Source organism: Ambystoma mexicanum, chromosome 10, assembly GCF_040938575.1.
Source record: "Ambystoma mexicanum isolate Mex_15411 chromosome 10, UKY_AmexF1_1, whole genome shotgun sequence".
In the NCBI taxonomy this organism is placed as follows: Eukaryota; Metazoa; Chordata; class Amphibia; order Caudata; family Ambystomatidae; genus Ambystoma; species Ambystoma mexicanum.
The window spans coordinates 427,213,466-427,232,369 of record NC_090932.1 but is presented as its reverse complement, the minus strand read 5'-3'; the positions used below and the strand labels follow the sequence as shown (position 1 = coordinate 427,232,369).

At 41.8% G+C, this 18,904-nt stretch overlaps 1 protein-coding gene across 1 annotated transcript in view; it reads left to right on the top strand.

Moving 5' to 3' along the window:
- LOC138492881 (period circadian protein homolog 2-like) overlaps positions 1-18,904 on the top strand; it is a 344,827-nt gene that overhangs the window by 31,740 nt on the left and 294,183 nt on the right. The window contains 2 exon segments of the mRNA XM_069620199.1: positions 8,984-9,105; positions 16,145-16,346. Of these exon segments, the coding sequence (XP_069476300.1) occupies positions 8,984-9,105; positions 16,145-16,346 (324 nt within the window).

The following is an 18,904-nucleotide window of genomic DNA, read 5'->3' as shown; positions in this document are numbered from 1 at the left end:
AGTTGGGAAAACCCTGACCTTTTGGAAGCAGAGATCATGACACTAAGTCTAAGCGTAAACCTGGTAGGATTCTGCACTTGCAGCCCTGAAATGAAAGTGCAGAGCAGCGGAACGGAAGTGGCAAACCTCAGGTTGACCCTTTGACAAACTGGCCTGCTGCCCGCTCCAAAGCCAATACAGACACCCCATACGTGCCAAGAAAAGGGTCCACATTCAGGCACTGGTGTCTGCTTAATTCAAAAACAGGTTCCACCCTGCTCGTCCAGTACCATCAAGGACAACATTGGCTCTCTTGCCCCCGCACTGAGTGATCTCTGCAACCACTCTTTCGCCGCTGGTTCTTCCCCTCCTCCCTTAAGAACTGCCTGGTGCGCTCCCTCCTGAAAAAAAAACATCAGCAGACCCTACCTGTCCATCCAACTACTGCCCTATTTCAATCACCCCCTTCCTGTGGAAACTGCTGTAGAAGCTCGCCTTGTCCGAACGCAACTCGCACACTGAACTTGTCGGTGGTCTCCACGATAATCAGTCTGGATTCCAAGCATCCAGAGGCATGGAAACTGCTCTTCTGAACACCCGTGAAGAACTACTCACGTCTTTGGACTCCAACTCCGCAGCTGTCCTCATCCTACTTGATCTCTCCTCTGTCTTCCATCCTCATACAAAGACTCCATGATACCCTTGGTATCTGGGAACGGGCACTGGAATGGCTGACCTCTTTCCTAACTGACCGCTCTTTCCAAGTCATCTTGGGCACCTACTCCTCTCCTACTTCCTTCTACACCTGTGGTTTCCCTCTGGGATCTATCCTCTACCCCTGGCTCTTTAACATCTACCTTACTCAACTGGCACTCCCCATCTCCTCCTTCTCCCCAATGTCCAGTGTTATGCAGATGACACTCAACTCTTGTTCAGACTTCCGGCTGTCTCACTCACACCTTCCTTCATCCCTGACTGCCGATCTGCCATACATGCCTGGTGCACTTCCAACGGTCTCTGCCTCAATGCCAGAAAAACGGAGATCCTTCTGATTGGGACCCCTGCTTCCTCCTTCCCTTCTCACTGGTCTCCCACCTTGGGCTCTCCCCTGCTCCTTCTTCTGAAGCCAGAAACCTTGCAGTCATCTTTGACTCCTGTCTCTCCTTCCTCCCTCACACTCGGGGCATTGCTAAGAAGTCCCACTTTCAACTCTTCCTCTCTATGCTTGACTTTTGCAACAGCCTCCTCCTCAACCTATCTTCTTCCACTCCGTGACCCCTTCAGCTAATCCAGAGTAGAGCAGCAAGATGTATCCTTGGCCTTAAGCCCAGGAACCACATCTCTCCTGCTCTAAAAAGTCTCCACTGGCTCCCGGTTGGTGCACAAATCAATCCCTCTGCATCATCCACAAGGCTGTCTGGGGCCGGGGACCACACTATGTGAAACTCTCTCTTGCAAAATACTCTCCTTCTTGACCTCTACGTTCTTCTGGCACTAACTCCTTGTGTGTAAAGCGTTTCACTAAACAGAGAGCAGGAGGTTGTTTGCTTTCCTCAGCTGGAACACTCATATGTAACAGCCTCCCCCTTTTTCTGCATCTTGAGCAGGACCTTCTTATGTTCTGAAAACACCTCAAGACTCCTCTTTGCCTCCTTCTTCCCATCTTCCTTGCTCTGCTAATCTCACAGTTTCTGTGATTGGTTTCTTGGACCCTTATGCATCCTCTGGGCTCCTGACCACTCACACCCAGTCTGCCCAGCTTCTGTCTAGCCTCAGCACTTGCCTCGGCAAACCCTCCACACTGGAGACTCACATTTTTCTAACCAACAAAGCTCCTGGCCGTATAGTACTTGCCATACCTTCAACTTCATCTGTGACTCACCCTCAAGCACGGACACCCCAGCACCTACTCCACTGCCCTCTTCCTTGCTGCACTTGCACGTTCTTAATACACACAAAGCATAGTAGGTTCGGCCATCCCTTTCCCCACTGTATTTCTTGTATATTTTAATTGTACTGCAATCCCATGTTCCCACCCTGTTGCCCTGTGGGCGCTTTTGAAACTGAATGTATTTGCTGTATAAGCACCTAATAAGCAAACAATAAACAAACAAACTTGAATCTCCACTCGCATTGATTTTAATATAAGTGAAGAGTGTGGAATTCAAATGATGTCTGTAATGCACAGATATTGCAGTCAGAATTCATGATATTTTCACAGAGGGCATATATTCTGCGAGGAGTCACCAGATTACCAGGTCTTAAATGCAGAATTAACCACCATTCATGAAAACAATCAAAATCGCACATAGAGGATAATTTAGATGAAATTGGTCCTCTCTGTGCAATTTACAGCCACAATCAAAATATGCCCATGCTATTAAGCCAAGGGCCCTAGATGTTAGTATTGGACCACCTATCTACATCCCGTTACTGTCCCAGGGAAAAAGCAGGATTCCATGAAAGATTTGCGTGGAAGCTGGACTTTGAAAGCATGAAGAAAGAGGAAAATCCTGATCAGACCTCCTCTCAAGATCTGCCCCTTTTCTGGGTACCTGCAGGCCATTAGAGACAAAATCTTCAGAGCTCAGCAGTGAAGTGTAATATTCCATGCTCCTCCTCATGTACAATCAGAGAAAATGGTCTTCACGGATGGATGACGTTTCAGAGAATCATCAAGCATAAACTTTAATTGGTTGATATATTGACATGAAAACACATGTTTTTCAGGAAACAGTTGTATTTGTTCATTGCTCACTAAATTAACATTTGTCCTTGGTTCATATAGTTTCACTTAATAGTTTGTAAATTATATTCATTCATTTCCATATCATAATAGTGAGAAGAAACATTTTGGTTGTTCTCAATTGCAAATAGTTCTACTGTTTCCTTTCAATCAGAGTGAGTTGAAGGCTATGGTCAAAACAAATCAGGGCTTGCATTTGTTTCAGACATTGGGATTAAAATGGAGAAAAGTAAACGTTAGGGTTTACTGGAAAATACTGATGGTTAAAATGAATAAAGCAACAGTACCTCAAATTTAATATTTTATCAAAAACAAACCAAAAAGTAAATGGAAATAAAAACCAAAACTCCTAGCTGGGATCGGCATGGGTTAGAAGAGCAGAGGAGGGCTACACAAATTATTGGGGCGTTTGGGTTAATGTTCATCCATTTTGAAGGTATTCCTTCAAGATTGGAAATAGGTAAGTGCAAATAAAATTGGGATGGCTTTAGTTGGGGTGGTATGGTGGGGTTTGCCTGGCACTGCTAAATTAATAAGAAATCAAATATCATTTTTAAAACACATACGTAAATTTGCACCAGATGTGCTTTTTGTAAAAAAGAAAGTAAAATAATATCTTTTATTTTTACTCTCTGCATTTACATTTTTTTTATTTTTGCTTTGTATGAAAAATTAGTTATTTTGAACAGTTATGATCTTCTTCCAGGCTCATTATTTTGTTTGGCAATAGTAAATCTGATGTATAATTATCCTTTAGCTTCACACGTGGTTGTAGCTGAAAGTGTTGTGACCTTAGTGTTCATGAAAAAGATGATTTTCTTTGTAACCATCTTTTCGTCTGTAATCGTGAATGATTGACTTGCTTGGATTTTTCAACAGATATGCGAATAGCATGGTACTTATCCTCTATTCAAGAGAAAGATTGACAAGAGATTGGTGAATCACACAATGTTCGATTTTGGATCCGGTTCTGCGAAGGTCTTCAGAGATTGCACCATGTTATGGTGGGTGACTTGTTCAATCAGTTTGGGGCCTTATTCTTTAATCCATGCCCTTCTCATTAGGCTTTCTCCAATGCTTTGGTTGTTGTAATTATACATCTGTGCTAAAAATTCTACAGCGATTGATGCAGAGAAATTCACTAATAAAAGCCCCATATCCTAGCAACTCTCTGATCCTGTGGTTCATTGAGAGCCATTCAAAGTATTCTGCATCTAATGCCCAAGATCTAATTTGTTAGGTGGTCCTTTTCCTGCCCATAAAGTGAAAGGGCTCTAATGCATCTAGAACTAGCATTTCAACTTGACCTACTTTCTGCAAAGACTTCTAGTTCTGCTTCCTCTGGAGAGTTGAAAGCCCCATGACCTTCATCGTCACAGCAACTCTGCTGCAAGAGGTATGCTGTAAGTTGCAAATACAGTGGCCTACAGAATTTTATTTCAGACTGGTATTCTGATTTAAACTTGCAACACAACTTAGTCTGTGATTGGGAAACTATTGCAATGCTCTCCAAGAGCCTCTGTATTTGTTCTCTCAACAAAAACATATAACTATGACATTATTAACCAGTTTCTCCCTGTGGCAGACTGAATGTGGTGTGTTCATGATGGCAAAAGCACATCTTCAACCAATGGTATCCAGTAACATATAACTGGTTGCTTGGGAAACAGTTTTTTGAAATCATATGCCATCAGCATGCACAGTGATTTCACAAGTCACTTTAGAGGGCTGTATGCAGGTCCAAAGCCTGGTAGGGTCAACACAGGCTTTTGTGCATCTGTGGTTAATAAACTGAGCACCATTCAGTTTAAATAAAACACCTACATGATAACATTTAAAAGTGGAAGTAATCATGCACAAGGTGTCATATACAAATGTGATCTTATTAGTTACATGCCCTTTACCTTCCTGAAACATGCAGTTTTTCCAGAGTGCAAACTTGCTTCTAAACCAAAGTATTTTCTGATTTCCATAAAATTAAGAGGCAAGTCTTTCCACCTTCTTCCTGAGGCTCTATGCGCGAGAGAAGAAGAAAATGCAGACAATGTCAAGAACTATGGAATCCTTAGCTGGCCATGTGAAACAATTCCCATAGAAAGTGTGTTGCCTACCTATTACATGCCAGAGCAGGCAGGCAGGCACCCATTGCTTCCTATTTATATCATCCAAGTTTCCTCCCTTGAGAAGGCAATCATGAACACTTCATCAAAGCATAGGCTGCTTTAGGCAGTGCCTACATGTATCTATTTAGGTTGTGTGTAATGTGACCACCTTAACTATCACTCTTGCTTTCTGGAAGCTGCTCTTGTACCCAAGACTCTGAACTGATAATTGTTATAGACATACAGTTAACAGAAACACCTTCACCTTAATTCATTATGATCTGAACTGGCCTCATCCTCTTAAATTATTTCTTTCTTTAAAATCTTCCCATGGATTAGGAAAAGTTGGGGTTTGATGCTTTTAAAGGGGGTGTTTCAATGGTGTGAAGTAATGTCTGTAGTCTTAATCCTTAAATTGTACCGATTCTCAAATAATCACCTTTAGCTATTCTTTTAGGTTTTTAGGGATGAGGCATGCATACGCTTAAATTGGGAAGAAGGCTCGATGCAAGTGAGTGCTCTGTTACTTCTCAGAACGGTTTATTTTTCAAAAATCCCATACATATATACATACATGGGAGACATGTGTAAATGCCAGTGTTTAGACTATGGGCCTCATTACCGTCGAGATACCACTGGGGCTATAAGCGTTACCGCCAAACCCCCGGTGCTATTAGTGCCGGATTGCAGATTTGGCAGAACGGTAATTCCCCATTGGGCCCATTCGGGAATTCCCCATTCTCCATTGGGCCCAATGGGGAATTGCGTTGCTACTAAAGTCAGCGGTCTTACTGCGCAGAAAATTGGGAAATTCGTAGCGTATTTACCACCAGCTCAGAGCTGGGGGTAAATCCAACCAAACACGTGATTTGGTGGACCCTTAAATGTGGCGGTAATAGCATTACTGCCGCATTTAAGGGTTACCCCCAAACTTGTGATGAGGCAGTATATGTGGATTTTGGCACTTTTTCAAGTAGTAGACATGGCAATATTACTTATAACATTTAGCTAATTGTGTGAGCTATTAAACTGAGTATGTTCAAGTGCACACTAGAATGCCCTGGCCAGGGAATGAGGTTAATTACCATCATAGCTATGCCACAACTAAATACTGAGACACTAACTTTGAGCAAAAAACGTATCATGTGTAGACTCACTTGGCAAGTTTATTATGTGGTAGAATAGTACCATAACCCTGCCCATAATCAGTCTTGGCTCTAAAGGGGAATGTCTCAGGTGGTCATGTGAGAAACCTGAGGGTATTCTCACTCCTACTCCCCTTGGAGCCAGGGAAAGGCCATCACTCTTGGATCCTGACCCTCTGGGCAGAGAAGCGAGGGAGGATCACCTTGGTAGAGGGTCCTTGAAGATTGGGAGTGGGGTGCCCTCAGGCGATAGATGGTATCAGCACTTTTCCTATTGATGACCAACCTAACCCTCCTCTGACCATTATGGGTTATTGCAAGTCAGCTCCCCTCATTTCCCCTCTTGTGACTCTTGACAGTACTGATACAAGGAAGAGGTGGCTGAGAGTAATGAACACTATACCATTTCCCCACTTTGTTACTGGGACGAAGAAGATTCCTGCAATGTGTTGTGAAGGTCAGGCATGTCCAATTAATCATGGTCATGCAAGTCTAACTGGGAAAGTACACTTGCAACCTGTTAGAGGGTTGCAGGTGTATAAAAGGAGGAGAGAAAAGCAACACAGTGAGGGGCAGCAGGGACGCTTGTGTGAACAGCAGGGAACTTGGTTGGAAGAGAGGTGAGACGCAGGAGGCAATTGCTGTGGGACTGTAAGGAGAAGTGGTCTTGGAAAGAGTGGCATGGGAGCAGGGGCTCCATGGAGAGGACTGGAGGCAGAGAAGGGAGCCGTGTGGATAGGCTGTCCTTTCCCTTTTATCAGAAATGCTTGTTCCCCTGTGTTAATGAGCCAACACAGGAGTGCCTAAGGGGCAGGAGGTGGACGTCTGACAGCAGAAGCAGGAGTTTGTTTTCAGCGCTGCTGGGAGAGATCAGTGAGTGTCTACCAGATGAGAAACCTGGTGCGCGAATGATTAAGCATTACCATTGTTACAGAAAACCTTGTGTCAGAGTGGTCGCGTGTCTTAAGAAGAACATTTTCGAAAGTCTCTGAGTGCTGGGCATTTCAGTTAAAGTGAAACAAACAAATATTAAACAGCGGGTTGAATGAAATATAACTTTAAGCCAAAGCAATACCTATTTAATACCAAACTGAATAAAATCTCAACCATTAAGCAAAACTAATGCTTGTTGAATCCCGAAGTGAAGGGAACTTCAGAATTAAGACACATTAGTGCATGCTGAACGGAAAGTGAAGGGAACTTTAAAATGTAAGCAAAACCATTGCATGTTGAATTCTGATTTTAATGGAACTTCAAACTTAAGGAACATTGAATTAACATAACTTTGCAAAGGAGCAAATGAAAGGCACAGTGAATATCAAATTTACTGAAAGCTTCAAAGGCATGAATATACATTGAAGTTAATCCTATCACATGAAGAACGGAATTAAAGTTTATGGGTCAAGGAAATCGAGGAAGTAGCCAAGAGGCCTGCATGGTTGTGATAATGAGATGAAAGACTTGGGGAAGACAAGGCTGAGGCTTGAAGAGCTACATATGTTGTCTTGAGCACGGAGCCTGACAGCCCTTTTGTGTTTGAATTGTGTTGCCTGAAATGTGGGTAAGGGAACCCTGAGGATTGTTTAGAACTATATAACCTTGAACTTAGTAAAGGTAACCTTGAGACTTTTTCTGGAACTAGTTTACACTTGGGGAAGGGAACTGAAAGAGAGCTGCAAGCTGGAAGAAGCTCAGAACGTAATTGTTTAACACTGTTTCTTTGGTTAGTGACACCCCTATACATTGTTTTGCTTTTGTTGTGAGGCAATGATAGGTTTTGGACACAGACAGATTCTTAAGTTGAACGCTTGGATTCAGACTTACCTTAGTTTCGTTTAGGTAGGGAAATCCCACCTTTGCATATGGCAAATTAGGCCTTCTACCATCCTGACATTTACTTTAATAAAACGGTTTCTTTTGAACTTTGAATCTGTTGTCTGTGTCTTGCTTCATGATGCCTTCACAGTCAATAGTTGAGAAGGTTGTCCCTGCTGTTAAGATCTTTATGTCTATTTTGTGGCCAAGCCTAAGGTAGTTTGTTTGCACATGTGCATGCCTTGTCTTAGCAAATATACCAACTTCCTCAATTTAGTTAACACACATTTACTATTGCTTGCATGCACTTGATATACCCACTATTCTCCTCATTGTGTCTTACGCATGTTTTAACTATGATTCTTGGTTGTTTTCATAGTATTTTTGTATTCTTGTTTGCATCCTCTCCATGCATTATTTTCCTTGCTCATGTGTTTGGGCTTCATTTTCCTTTTCTTCGGTATCGAATGTATGTTTGAAAGCTAATGCAACAGTAAGAGCAATCCTTTTAATAGTCATTCTGTCCCATTCCAACTTTCTTTCATTCCCTATCCCAATATGCTGCACTTTCAACCCTGCCTAACTGCACCTCTCACTTCTCTTCTTCTTCCCCCTCCTCTTCTTTTTCTTTCCCATAAATTATAACATTTCTTCATTGTCTCCTCGTTGAATTAGACACTTGAGATGTAAGTACTTGCCTACAGGGGCTTTGAATGGTTAGCTGCTGGTGCCCCTTTTTCAGAGACCATGGGCCTGATTAATGGAATGTTTTCCTATGCGATTGCGCCATTATAAAACACTTCCATGAATCAGGCTCCATGTGTTTGTCTGTATGTCAAGGACATCATGGAAGCCATAGGCCTGCAACCTTTGACTTCGCAAATGTTTTGGATTATAACTCCCATCATCTCAAGCTAGCATAGTCATTGGTGAGAAGTGGTGGGAGTCAAAGTCCAAAACATTTTAAGAGCCGTAGGTTGTACCCCCCTCTCCTAGGTGGTTGTTTGCCTATTTACCCAATAGCCAAACTATGGACGACTGATTTGGGTAAAATCAATGTCTCCTTGTACTATATCCCAAGAAAACACATTTCCTAAACTGAAGTACATTTATTTGGCAGTGTGAACTGCAAACAGCAAAATGTGTCTCTTCCTAGCTGGAGTATTTTATTGTAATACCTATTGTGTACTGTGCAGCCAATAAAGACTACTATAAGCTGCTGCTGCTCAATGAAAGTCGTCTCCCCTGCCTGGATTTTTCCTCTTACACACTGGGCGAGATTGAAAACCTCACCTCTGAATACACTGTAAAAAATGCTGTAAGTATTCTTGCCATTCATTGCTTTGGAAGGCGTGTGTGTTGTATTGATGTTAAAAATGAATGCTTTTGCATTTTTGTTCATCACTATGATTGACACACATTTACCACCACAAAACGTTTGTGGCTCTTCAGTCCTCAGATCATCTTGCTCTGCTTTATTCTTGCATCGAAAAATCTTTCCATTTCGATTGACCTACTTATTTGGAATACAGCTGAGCTTCTACAGAGTCCCTCCCTTTCAGCAGCCCATTCCACAGTCATTCATTGCATGCACCAGTCTTGCTCACAATGTTTGGTTCTATAGAAATGCACCATGTTTTCTGCAGCTCTCCTTGAGCGCAGTCATCGCTATCCAGTTGCATTGTTCGAGATACTCCGGCATCAGTGGTAACAGTTCAGGATTTTGACTGCTGTAAAATTAAAAACTATTGTCATTAGTGAATTTGAGTTGCGTGCAGATCTTTGCCATGTAAATTTGTAATCAGTGTTACTAAACCACTGAGTATCATTGGGTTGAATTCTCTAAACACATGATTGGTGGCTGTTTTTATGGAAATGTAAGAGAACTCATTTGGATACTGTGGTGATATTACATTCTTTAATCTATATAGGAAGATGCAGACATCATTAAAGAGGCACGCACAGTATGTGTGTAAATAACCACATAGGAGGGAAGTATTGTTCAGCAGCAGTAAACTGTTAGCATTTGAGATTGCAATGGGAAACTGGAGAAGTTGAAGCTTGAGAGTGACAGTAAAACATATGTTTTTTTTATGTAAAGGAAAGTGAGTGCTTACAATAGTCTTGCCAGAAGAACTAAAGAAGATACAAAAAATAAATGGACTTAAAAGACCAGGCATGGAGTACTCAGCAGGAGTTAGTATAGAGATCACACTAAAACTGTGTGTCAAGTGAAGTATGAAGTGTGCAGACTGACTGGTCGTGGTGCTCCTTGTCTGCCTTGTATGAAATGCTGAAATAGGTTGACCCGATCAACCAGATATTTGACAATAGTCTTAGGGTAGTGCTGCGAATGAGTTGATCAAGTGTACCTCCATCTATGGTCTTATTTTCTGGACTTAAGTACCAGTTGTTTAGAGACAAACAACTTGTCTCTGCTTTTTGTAAAACTACACCCCGTATGAATGATAACATTGAAATGGTTGGTTGTCTTTTGTTTTATGTATGCTCGTCAGTGACTTCCAAGTGAAAAGCTAAAAACAGGCCTAATGTTAGTGAAAGAGTTAAAGAAAGTATGAGTTCATGATGAGAGCTACAGGATAATCTTTCAGTTTATTGCTCTAATGGGCCTGGCAAAACCATTCAATGAATAATATGCACGTTATCAAATCACACTTTGAAAACCAATGTGCGAGTGCAGCTAATCATGTAAATGCATACATTGCCATACTGCTGATCCACGTGTACACACTACCACCTCACACAAAATTATTTCTCCTCTCTCTTTCTCTTTCCACACCAGATTTTCACCATTCACTTCTCCCCTCCCCCATATGTTTACCACGATCAGGGTAAGGCATAGCTGTTTGCCCACAGTGCAGCAGCATCTGTGCTCTAGTAAATGCTTGCTTAAAGTGCTTTGGCCTGGGATGGAGGGGTGTGAGGATGCAACCACAAAGTGAGGAATCCCCTCTCCCTTGGGTCATCATCCTCTGAGTGTGATGAACATAATGGAGATGCAGCTTCATAGGAATTCACATGCTCTAATATTACCATGATGGAAGGGAGGGCACGAAGGCAAAACAGAATGGAAAGGACGAGAGCTGGGAGAGGGTTGGTGGGTGGAGAGAGGGAAATTGAGTGCATAGACTAAGAGCAAACAGACATGTGCAATGCTGTTTATTACATGTTTTGAGAACAAATAGCTTCCCGTTACTTTTAATTAATAGAAACAAACTAATTGGTTGAATTGCTAATGAAAACATATATTTTGCAAGGACTACTCATCAGTTGTGAATATCCACTTCATTAATTTATTAAATATCAAACTACATTTTCCTTCAGTTAATATGGAGCGAAGTTGAAGTACATTGGCAGGTGCTTGGTCATAAACCTTTGCAGCAATTTTTTGCCTTATTCCAAAATTGCAGTCAAAACAGTTTTTTCTTGTGGGTTGCAATCTTCCTTCTGATGATGAAAAAGCAGACTCAGACTCCAATTTGGGTTAGGTTAGTTTGGTAGATATTTAATAGCAGCAGCTTCCCGGCAAAACATAAGAATTTACACCAACACAACACGTCAGACCTTAATCCTGCATGCCCCTGCTCAGTTTGAAGTTAGGTGAAATTGCGGCCAGGCTGGAAAGTAGCGGTGTGAGCAGAATTACAAAAACAAAGGCTTTTGCTGCCATTAACAATCATTTTATTTATTTATTTATTTAGTTATTTGCATGCAGGGAGGAACAATGCTCTTTTGAACACAAAAGACTGTACAATAGATAAGAAATGAGATTTGATGGGAAGCAGTGACCCTATTAATATGGGGTGAGTTTGAGTGACATTCTGACCTGGTTGAGGAGGGGAGTAAATGGAGCAGTCACCGAAGACAAGACATGGTTATGCATAGATAAAGGACAACCAAGATCAGACATGATGGATGAAGTGCTAGTGTGGAGGCAGAGAAGGTGACGGACAGAGGCAGGTTTGAGGCAAGGGAAAAATGTTTGCTAGAAGGCAGATGAGAGGTAGGTTAAGATAGTAACTCAGAAGTGTGGAGGTAGCCTTTTAGTTTGGTTTTGAGCAGATCTGTTTGGACAGTTAATCAGATGTCTGGGGCAAGAGAATTCTATGCAAGTGCAGCAAGAAGAGAGAAAGAGCAGAAGCAAGAGGAAGCACAGGGAGGGTGAGGTGCCACAAGGGTAGTTAAAGAGGGCAGGTTATGAGAAGGCTTGTAGAATTGGATAGAGGAGGATAGTTACAGTGGTCCCTTACCATGGATATATTTGTGAACCACAAGAAGAAACTTAAATCTCCCTCTGTTTTGCATCATCAGCCATCCAGCCTGGTGACTGTACGAGAAAGTAGGTGTGAAATGAGGGAGTTCAAAGAGTCCTGGTCACAAAGTTAATGCTCTTGTTGAGAGGACAGAAAGCCTAGTTGAAGAGACCAAAGAGGATGCTGGCACAGTAGTACAGTTTAGAGAAGACATGAGTGGTTACGAGATGCTTGCCGGTGTTGAAAGGAAGGAGGTGCCTGATTCTCCTAATATTTAGGAGGTTCAGGCAAGCCGCTGTTGCAGTAGAGAAGGAGTGAGAAGGGCCATAGAAGTCACTGAGGTTCGTAGCGGAAGAAGAGTAGAGGAGAGTGTCAGGTGGGAACCTGATAGGCAGGTAAAGAGATGAGAGAGAGTATTTGGCAGGGAAGAGGAGCACCTCTGTTTTGGTGGAGTTTAACATTAGAGAGTGTGAAACCATCCAATATTTAATGGCCGAGAGACAATTTCAAACTTTGATAGAGAGATCAGAGGAGGCTTCTGGAAAAGAGAAGAAGACTTGGGTGTCGTCCGCGAAGAGTTGGTACGAGAACCCAAAGGAGGATATTATTGCCTATTACTCAGAGCTTTGTGGAACACCAACAGTTAGGGGAGTTGGTTCTAGATGGTGGTAGATGGAGTTTTGGATGGAGCTGCTCTCTTTGAGATTGAGAGATCGAGGGAGCTGACTCTGAGATTGAGGGAGAGGTGTCTTGGTCTAGCAGAATCCGATGGCTTTGGGAGATCGAGAGCTTGGGGAAGCATTCTGATAAGGCCTTGATGAGATCGATCTGGCAGAGAGAGCGAGGCCTGACACTGACTGGCTGGTGGCAAACAGAGCTTGAGAGGGGATAGTTGCTCAAATGGGAAGTATGGTTTATGTCCTAAACTGATTGATTAGAATAGACACTCACAAAGAGCTTTGGGTTTGATAGAAAGCGGAATCAGACAGGGATTGTCTGAGAGAGAGAGAGAGAGAGAGAGAGGAATGGTGTGGATTGGAGAGGAATGCTGAATGCTGACGCTTGCATTAGGCTGCATTAGAATCACAGGCTTGCATTAGAAGCCTGTAAGGCTTATAGTTATTGCATGGTATATTTGCACCAAAAGTATAAAAGGTGCAAATTAGTTATTTGCAAGATATATATTACATGCCTTGCTGTGCATAAATAAATGTATTCTATTGTTATACTTGAATCGATTCATGTGTTTTCTTTGTGTCTTATGTTATTGTGTCTATAGGAGTATGTTAGGAGTAATCTAGAAGTAACACAGTGCACAAAGGCCCTGAGATACGAAAGCAAGGAGGGGCATAGTGATCCATAACCCCATAGGAGATTGGCTAGGGTTGTCTAAGACTGATACATGGTTGCCCAAGGGGGGCTAGACCATAATATGATTTTTTTTACGACTAACAAATGGTGTGACAGTAGTATTGGTGGCTGAGAGAGATGTGGAGATGAATAAGAGAGCAAAGCTTTACTCCCGGTGTGGGAGGGAAGGTTATGGATAGAGTGGAGAGAGTGGTCACTAAGAAAAGAGTGAAGTTCAGATTTCTGAGAAGTGGTTGGAGGGGGACGGTTAAAGTTACATAAGAGAATGAGACAATATTTAGTGTAAAGAGAATCAAGGAGTTGCTCAAAGTCATCAAAGAATGGTCCAGTGGGACCAGGAAGCTGAGCAATGGTAGAGATGGTGAATTCAAAAGAGGTAGGCAAAGACATGGCATCAGAGATTTGTGAGGTGTTGAGGTGGGAAGAGAGTAGCTGTCCAACACCAGCCCCTCTGCCAGTCAGATGAGAAGAGTGAATACAATGTTGTTTGGAGTCATGCATGGCTGCCAGAGTGGCAGGGTGAGATGGAGTAATTCAGGTTTCAGTGACTGAAAGGATGTCAAGGGGAAGAGAGCTTAGATTAGATATACTCTAAGAACTAGATGGTTACAGGTCCACAAGAGCGCTAATTCATTGATACCTACGATTTCTACATGTGTTCCACATGGGTTTTGCTTTGCACTTCAAGCTAATTATGTACTTTTCCCTTTTGGGTTATGTTATGTACTTCTAATTTATTATGTACTGAAACACTCCTATGGGCTATGCTTTGTACTTGCAATCCAATTATGGACTGAAGAGCACTTTAAGAAAATTTTGGATTTTTCCATATGTATGTATTCACAAATGTTGTTTTGATGTTTTTGTCTCAATACAAACTATGTATATCCACAGCCTTCGATGTATGTGAGTTCCTTTTTTCTTTTTTCTTTCTGGACAATTCCATGGGATACAAACTTAGGGATTCAATCCATTAGTACAAACATACCAGGTTCCCCAATTCTAATCATACGTTTTGTTTCATTTATTGACAAAAATTGGGAATGAACCTGGGCAGTAGCAGTTCTACCCTTTTTTGGTTTTGCAAGGGGAAGAGAGCTGGCATGCAAGTAGTCAGTGATAAAGGATGCTTTGTTGCATACAGATTGAGCATTCCATGGTGCAATGTTTATTTGATGCATTAAGGAACAGTAGAGAAGTTGAGTCCTTGAGAAAGAGGGGAAAGGAGAGGTGGATAGGTGTTATGGGCGGTATTATAAGGGAGGTATGTTTAGCTCATCGGCTTTGTTGGAAGTAGGTGAACGAGAGATGAAGTAGTGGGAGTTTCAAGATGTGAGCTTTATGATAGGATTAGGAAAGGAGGAAGTAGTAGCAAGGTTGGAGAAAGCATAGGGAGAGGGGAGTAGGAAGAACAGCAAGGAGCAGAAGGGGTGATTGCATTGTAGCTTAGTACTGTAGTGTGGATAGATAGCACAGTAATTAGCAAGCTAGGGGTACTCCCTGATGAGGTACAGAGGAAGACAAAGGCAAAGGCTCATAGGGGAAGAAGCAAAGAGGCTGGTCAATGGCTGGTCTTCACCCTTCACAATTCCACCCTTAACGTGGAAGCCCATAGGGAGTTCAGAATTGATGTCACATGCTCTCGTCACCTGATCACCTAGTCCATCAGTGGGTGGTAGCTCTAACTTTTTCCCCTGGTGTTGCTGAGATGAGGCGATTACTTCCTGATTGATGTTCCCAGAGGAATCTTTGATGGCCTTCAGATGGAGAGTGGGCCGACTCAAGATCGTCCCAGGAAGTGATGTTGTCAAACCCAAGATGGCCACAGAAAGTGTTCATCGATCCAAGATGGCTACAGGAAGTAATGCCAGAAATACAAGATGGACAGAAGAAGTGATGTCATTGATCCAAGATGGCTGCAGGAAGTGATATCCCTGATCAAAGATGGCTGGAGGAAGTGATGATACTTCCTCCCCACTCGACATAACTGTGTCCTCCCTAGTGTGAAAACTTATCCAAGAAGGTCACAGGAAGTTATGTTACAGACATAAAGTGTAGCCACAAACCAGAAGCGTAACACTACTTTTCGTCACCTGATCACCTAGTCCATCAGTGGTTGGTCTCTTTGATTTTGTCCCTGGTGTTGCTGGGATGAGGTCAAACTTCCTGATTGTTCCCAGGAGAGTCTTTTGTAGCCTTCAGCTGAAGAATGGGCTGACTCAAGATGGCCACAGGAAGTTTATAGAGGCTGAAGATGTGGATATTTTCCCACTTCAGTGTGCTGAAACGGACCGGAACTCCATCTTATCAGCAAGCATATGTGGAGTTCTCCAGCTCAACTACTCTTGTGAAGTATTATAAGGCTTCATCTTTTAAATCACTACAGAGTTTTCATCATTTCTTCTTTTATCAGTTTTCAATTAAACATACCTTGCAGTTCAACCTTCCCTTGATGCCTCATTTTATCCTACTGCATTTTTCCTATGCACTTCTAGAATACCAGATTAAAGCATCAATTTTTCAGCCTTTAATGTTATGGGCTTGAGTACATGTTTGCTGTGAATACCAATATTCTGTCCCCAAAAATATGCAAATCTTATTTCACCAAAGCTAACCCAGGGGCACATATATAATGACTTGTTGCCTATGAAATAATCTAAATTATTCTTGTTTTCAATTATTTTAGCAGAATTTGTTTATGCTGATTTGTAGGACATGTTTGCTATGGCCATATCCTTGACAAGTGGGGAAATCATGTACATCTCAGATCAAGCTGCCTCTGTTCTGCACTGTAAGCGAGACATACTTAAAAATGCCAGGTTTGTGGAATTCCTGGCCCCCCAAGATGTTGGGGTTTTCTACAGCTCAACCACACCTTACAGATTGCCATCTTGGAATAAGCACAATGGCATTGGTAAGTTATATCCAAACATCACATTTTTAATTGAAATGGATGTTCTGAGTTTTATTTCTGGTAGTTTTGCATTAATGGCTTTGCTGGCCTATTAGAACTTTTCTCCTGCCAGTGTAATCATCTGCGGCTAAACTTTACTGATAGAATAGAATTTAACTTTTATGTAATTTGTTTTTTGTGGATGATTTCAAAGGCATCTTCAAGAAATTCACAGATTCTTAACTATACAGTTACTACATTTTAATATGAGTCATATTTTGAGACTGTTGAATGTTTGCAGGATGGTGCCTTACCTGGTACCCATATTGTTCCTCAAACCTTCTGATCACCCATTGGGGAAGGCCTGAAAACAACTGTCTAACCAAAGTTGCCATGTTAAAACTTTGCCTAAGCACTTACAGGTAGCCAAATTGGGAAGCCTACGAAGATAAGTGAAATAATTAGGAAGTCCACACGGAAAACAAGAATACTTTTCCTGTAGTCCATAGAATATAGGAGAGAAATCGGACAGCATCAAGTACCCAAGTAGCAGTCTTGCTAATCTATTTTTTGGAAAAGAGGATAATCGGTTGTAAAGGAAAACTCATGGACAATTCTTGTGGATGAATATATATGAACATGCACTTGAATAGTAGAACATGAAAGGCTGCGAAGATAGCTCATGGGCAACACATTTGTCTTCAAAGCAAAGCAGTGCAGAGCAACAGAGGTTCGAATCCTTGTCCTTCGCTTAGAGATTGGTCTCCGGCATTAAATGTTTTATAATTTTTTTGATTTATTTTCATTTAAGTGGGTATGGCTAAAATGTCAAGTCTTTTGCACTGTAATTTGTAAAATGAAATAAGACAACACTCCAGAACAGTTATTAAGCAATGCAGAAATAAAGTAGTTAAGAGAATGACAATATATATAATATAAAATTGCAATATAAAATCCATTATCTTACTTTTACATATTTCATATCATGCATCAAGCTATTGCAATAATTAGTGATAGATTAAAACATGAATATTACAACTTTATAATACACTGAGTTTATAATAGGGCCATTCCCAGATGTGATGAAAGGCAGCAGTAGTGACCAGTGCGTGGGCCGAATATATTGCGGCCCACAATTGGTCAGAAGTGATGCTGTCTGTTGACGTAATTCATTTCCCATAACACTTAGCGTAGTGTTCAGGTAAACGTTGGCAGTTAGTCAGAATGTGTCTGGTAGTTTCTATGCTCAAATTGCCCTTTCGACACAATCTTTTCTCTGAGAAATGCCCTTCAATGCACCTATGGATTCTAAAACAGGTATACGGTTGAGACGCAAATAAAGAATAAAACGTCTCAAAGTCAGGTTACATAGCTTACAGAGATAACTACAAGGTTATTCTGGTGGCAAACTGTGCATAATATACTCCACATACCTTTTTAGATGACAATCTCTCCACTGACTGAGAATGATCCCGATCCAAAGTTTTGAATTTTACTTTAGAATAATGATCACGAGCTTCGGTTTCTGTAGACCGATGGCTGCTAAATGATTCTTTACAGTGTTTACCAACTCCGCGTGGGCCGAGTTACTGGGTTTAAAAGAGTTATGCATGGCAAAAGGTGGCAGTAATGAATGTTCTTTTCCGGCTGCCCAGACAATGTTTGCGAGAAACATTTGACATGCTATTTTCCAAACTGAATCGAGGGAGGGAAGTCCTAGGTCCAATCGCAGCACCTCCACTGCCACTGAACCAGGTAATCCTAGCACAGAACGCAGACAATTCTCTTCTACATTGCCAAACCTCTTTGTGTGTTGGTCTGGGAGCACCTCAAGGCCACACATTAACCATGGGACGACTCCCTCTTATACACTTCCAGAAAACCTTCTACTGAACAGCCACCTCTTCTAAGTATGACATTTTTAACAACCTGCCATTTTTTCATAGTTTTGGGAGGCAAGACTTCCATGTAAAAGGGCGCAGAGGGTGTGTTACTGGGCAATCCCAGATAGATGTAGGAGTCTACGATTTTAAGTTTTCCCCCGCCCACCAACCAAGAGAAAGAGCAAGTGCGTTGTTTTCTCCTGCCAATCATCATCATCATCTTAGTTTTTGGGGGATTTATTTTTAAGCAGTTATTAGCAGCATATTGGTAAAGAACATCCATCGTGCACTGTAAACCAAGCAATGTTTGATCGATCAGCACCATGCTGTCGGCGTAGGAGGGCCATGAGATACTCTACCTGCTGAGTTTAGGTGGAGCATTCTGACACCTGAGCAGCGAGTCATTCATGCCTGCGACATACATATTATATATTAGGGGGCCCACATATATATTATAGGGGACGAACACTCACACCTGCTTTAGGCCGACGTTGATAGCGAAAGAATTAGAAATGGAGCCATCTTGTGATAGCCTGATGGTAACAAATGTATTAGTGTACAGCTGCTTTAAGAAATGCAATAGTAGAGGATGAATTACCCACCATTCCAATTTTTCGCAGAGCCTTGGACATGACACACATTCAAAGACTGCCGAATAGTCAACGAAGCACAGATATTGGCTACGATCCGGGTGTT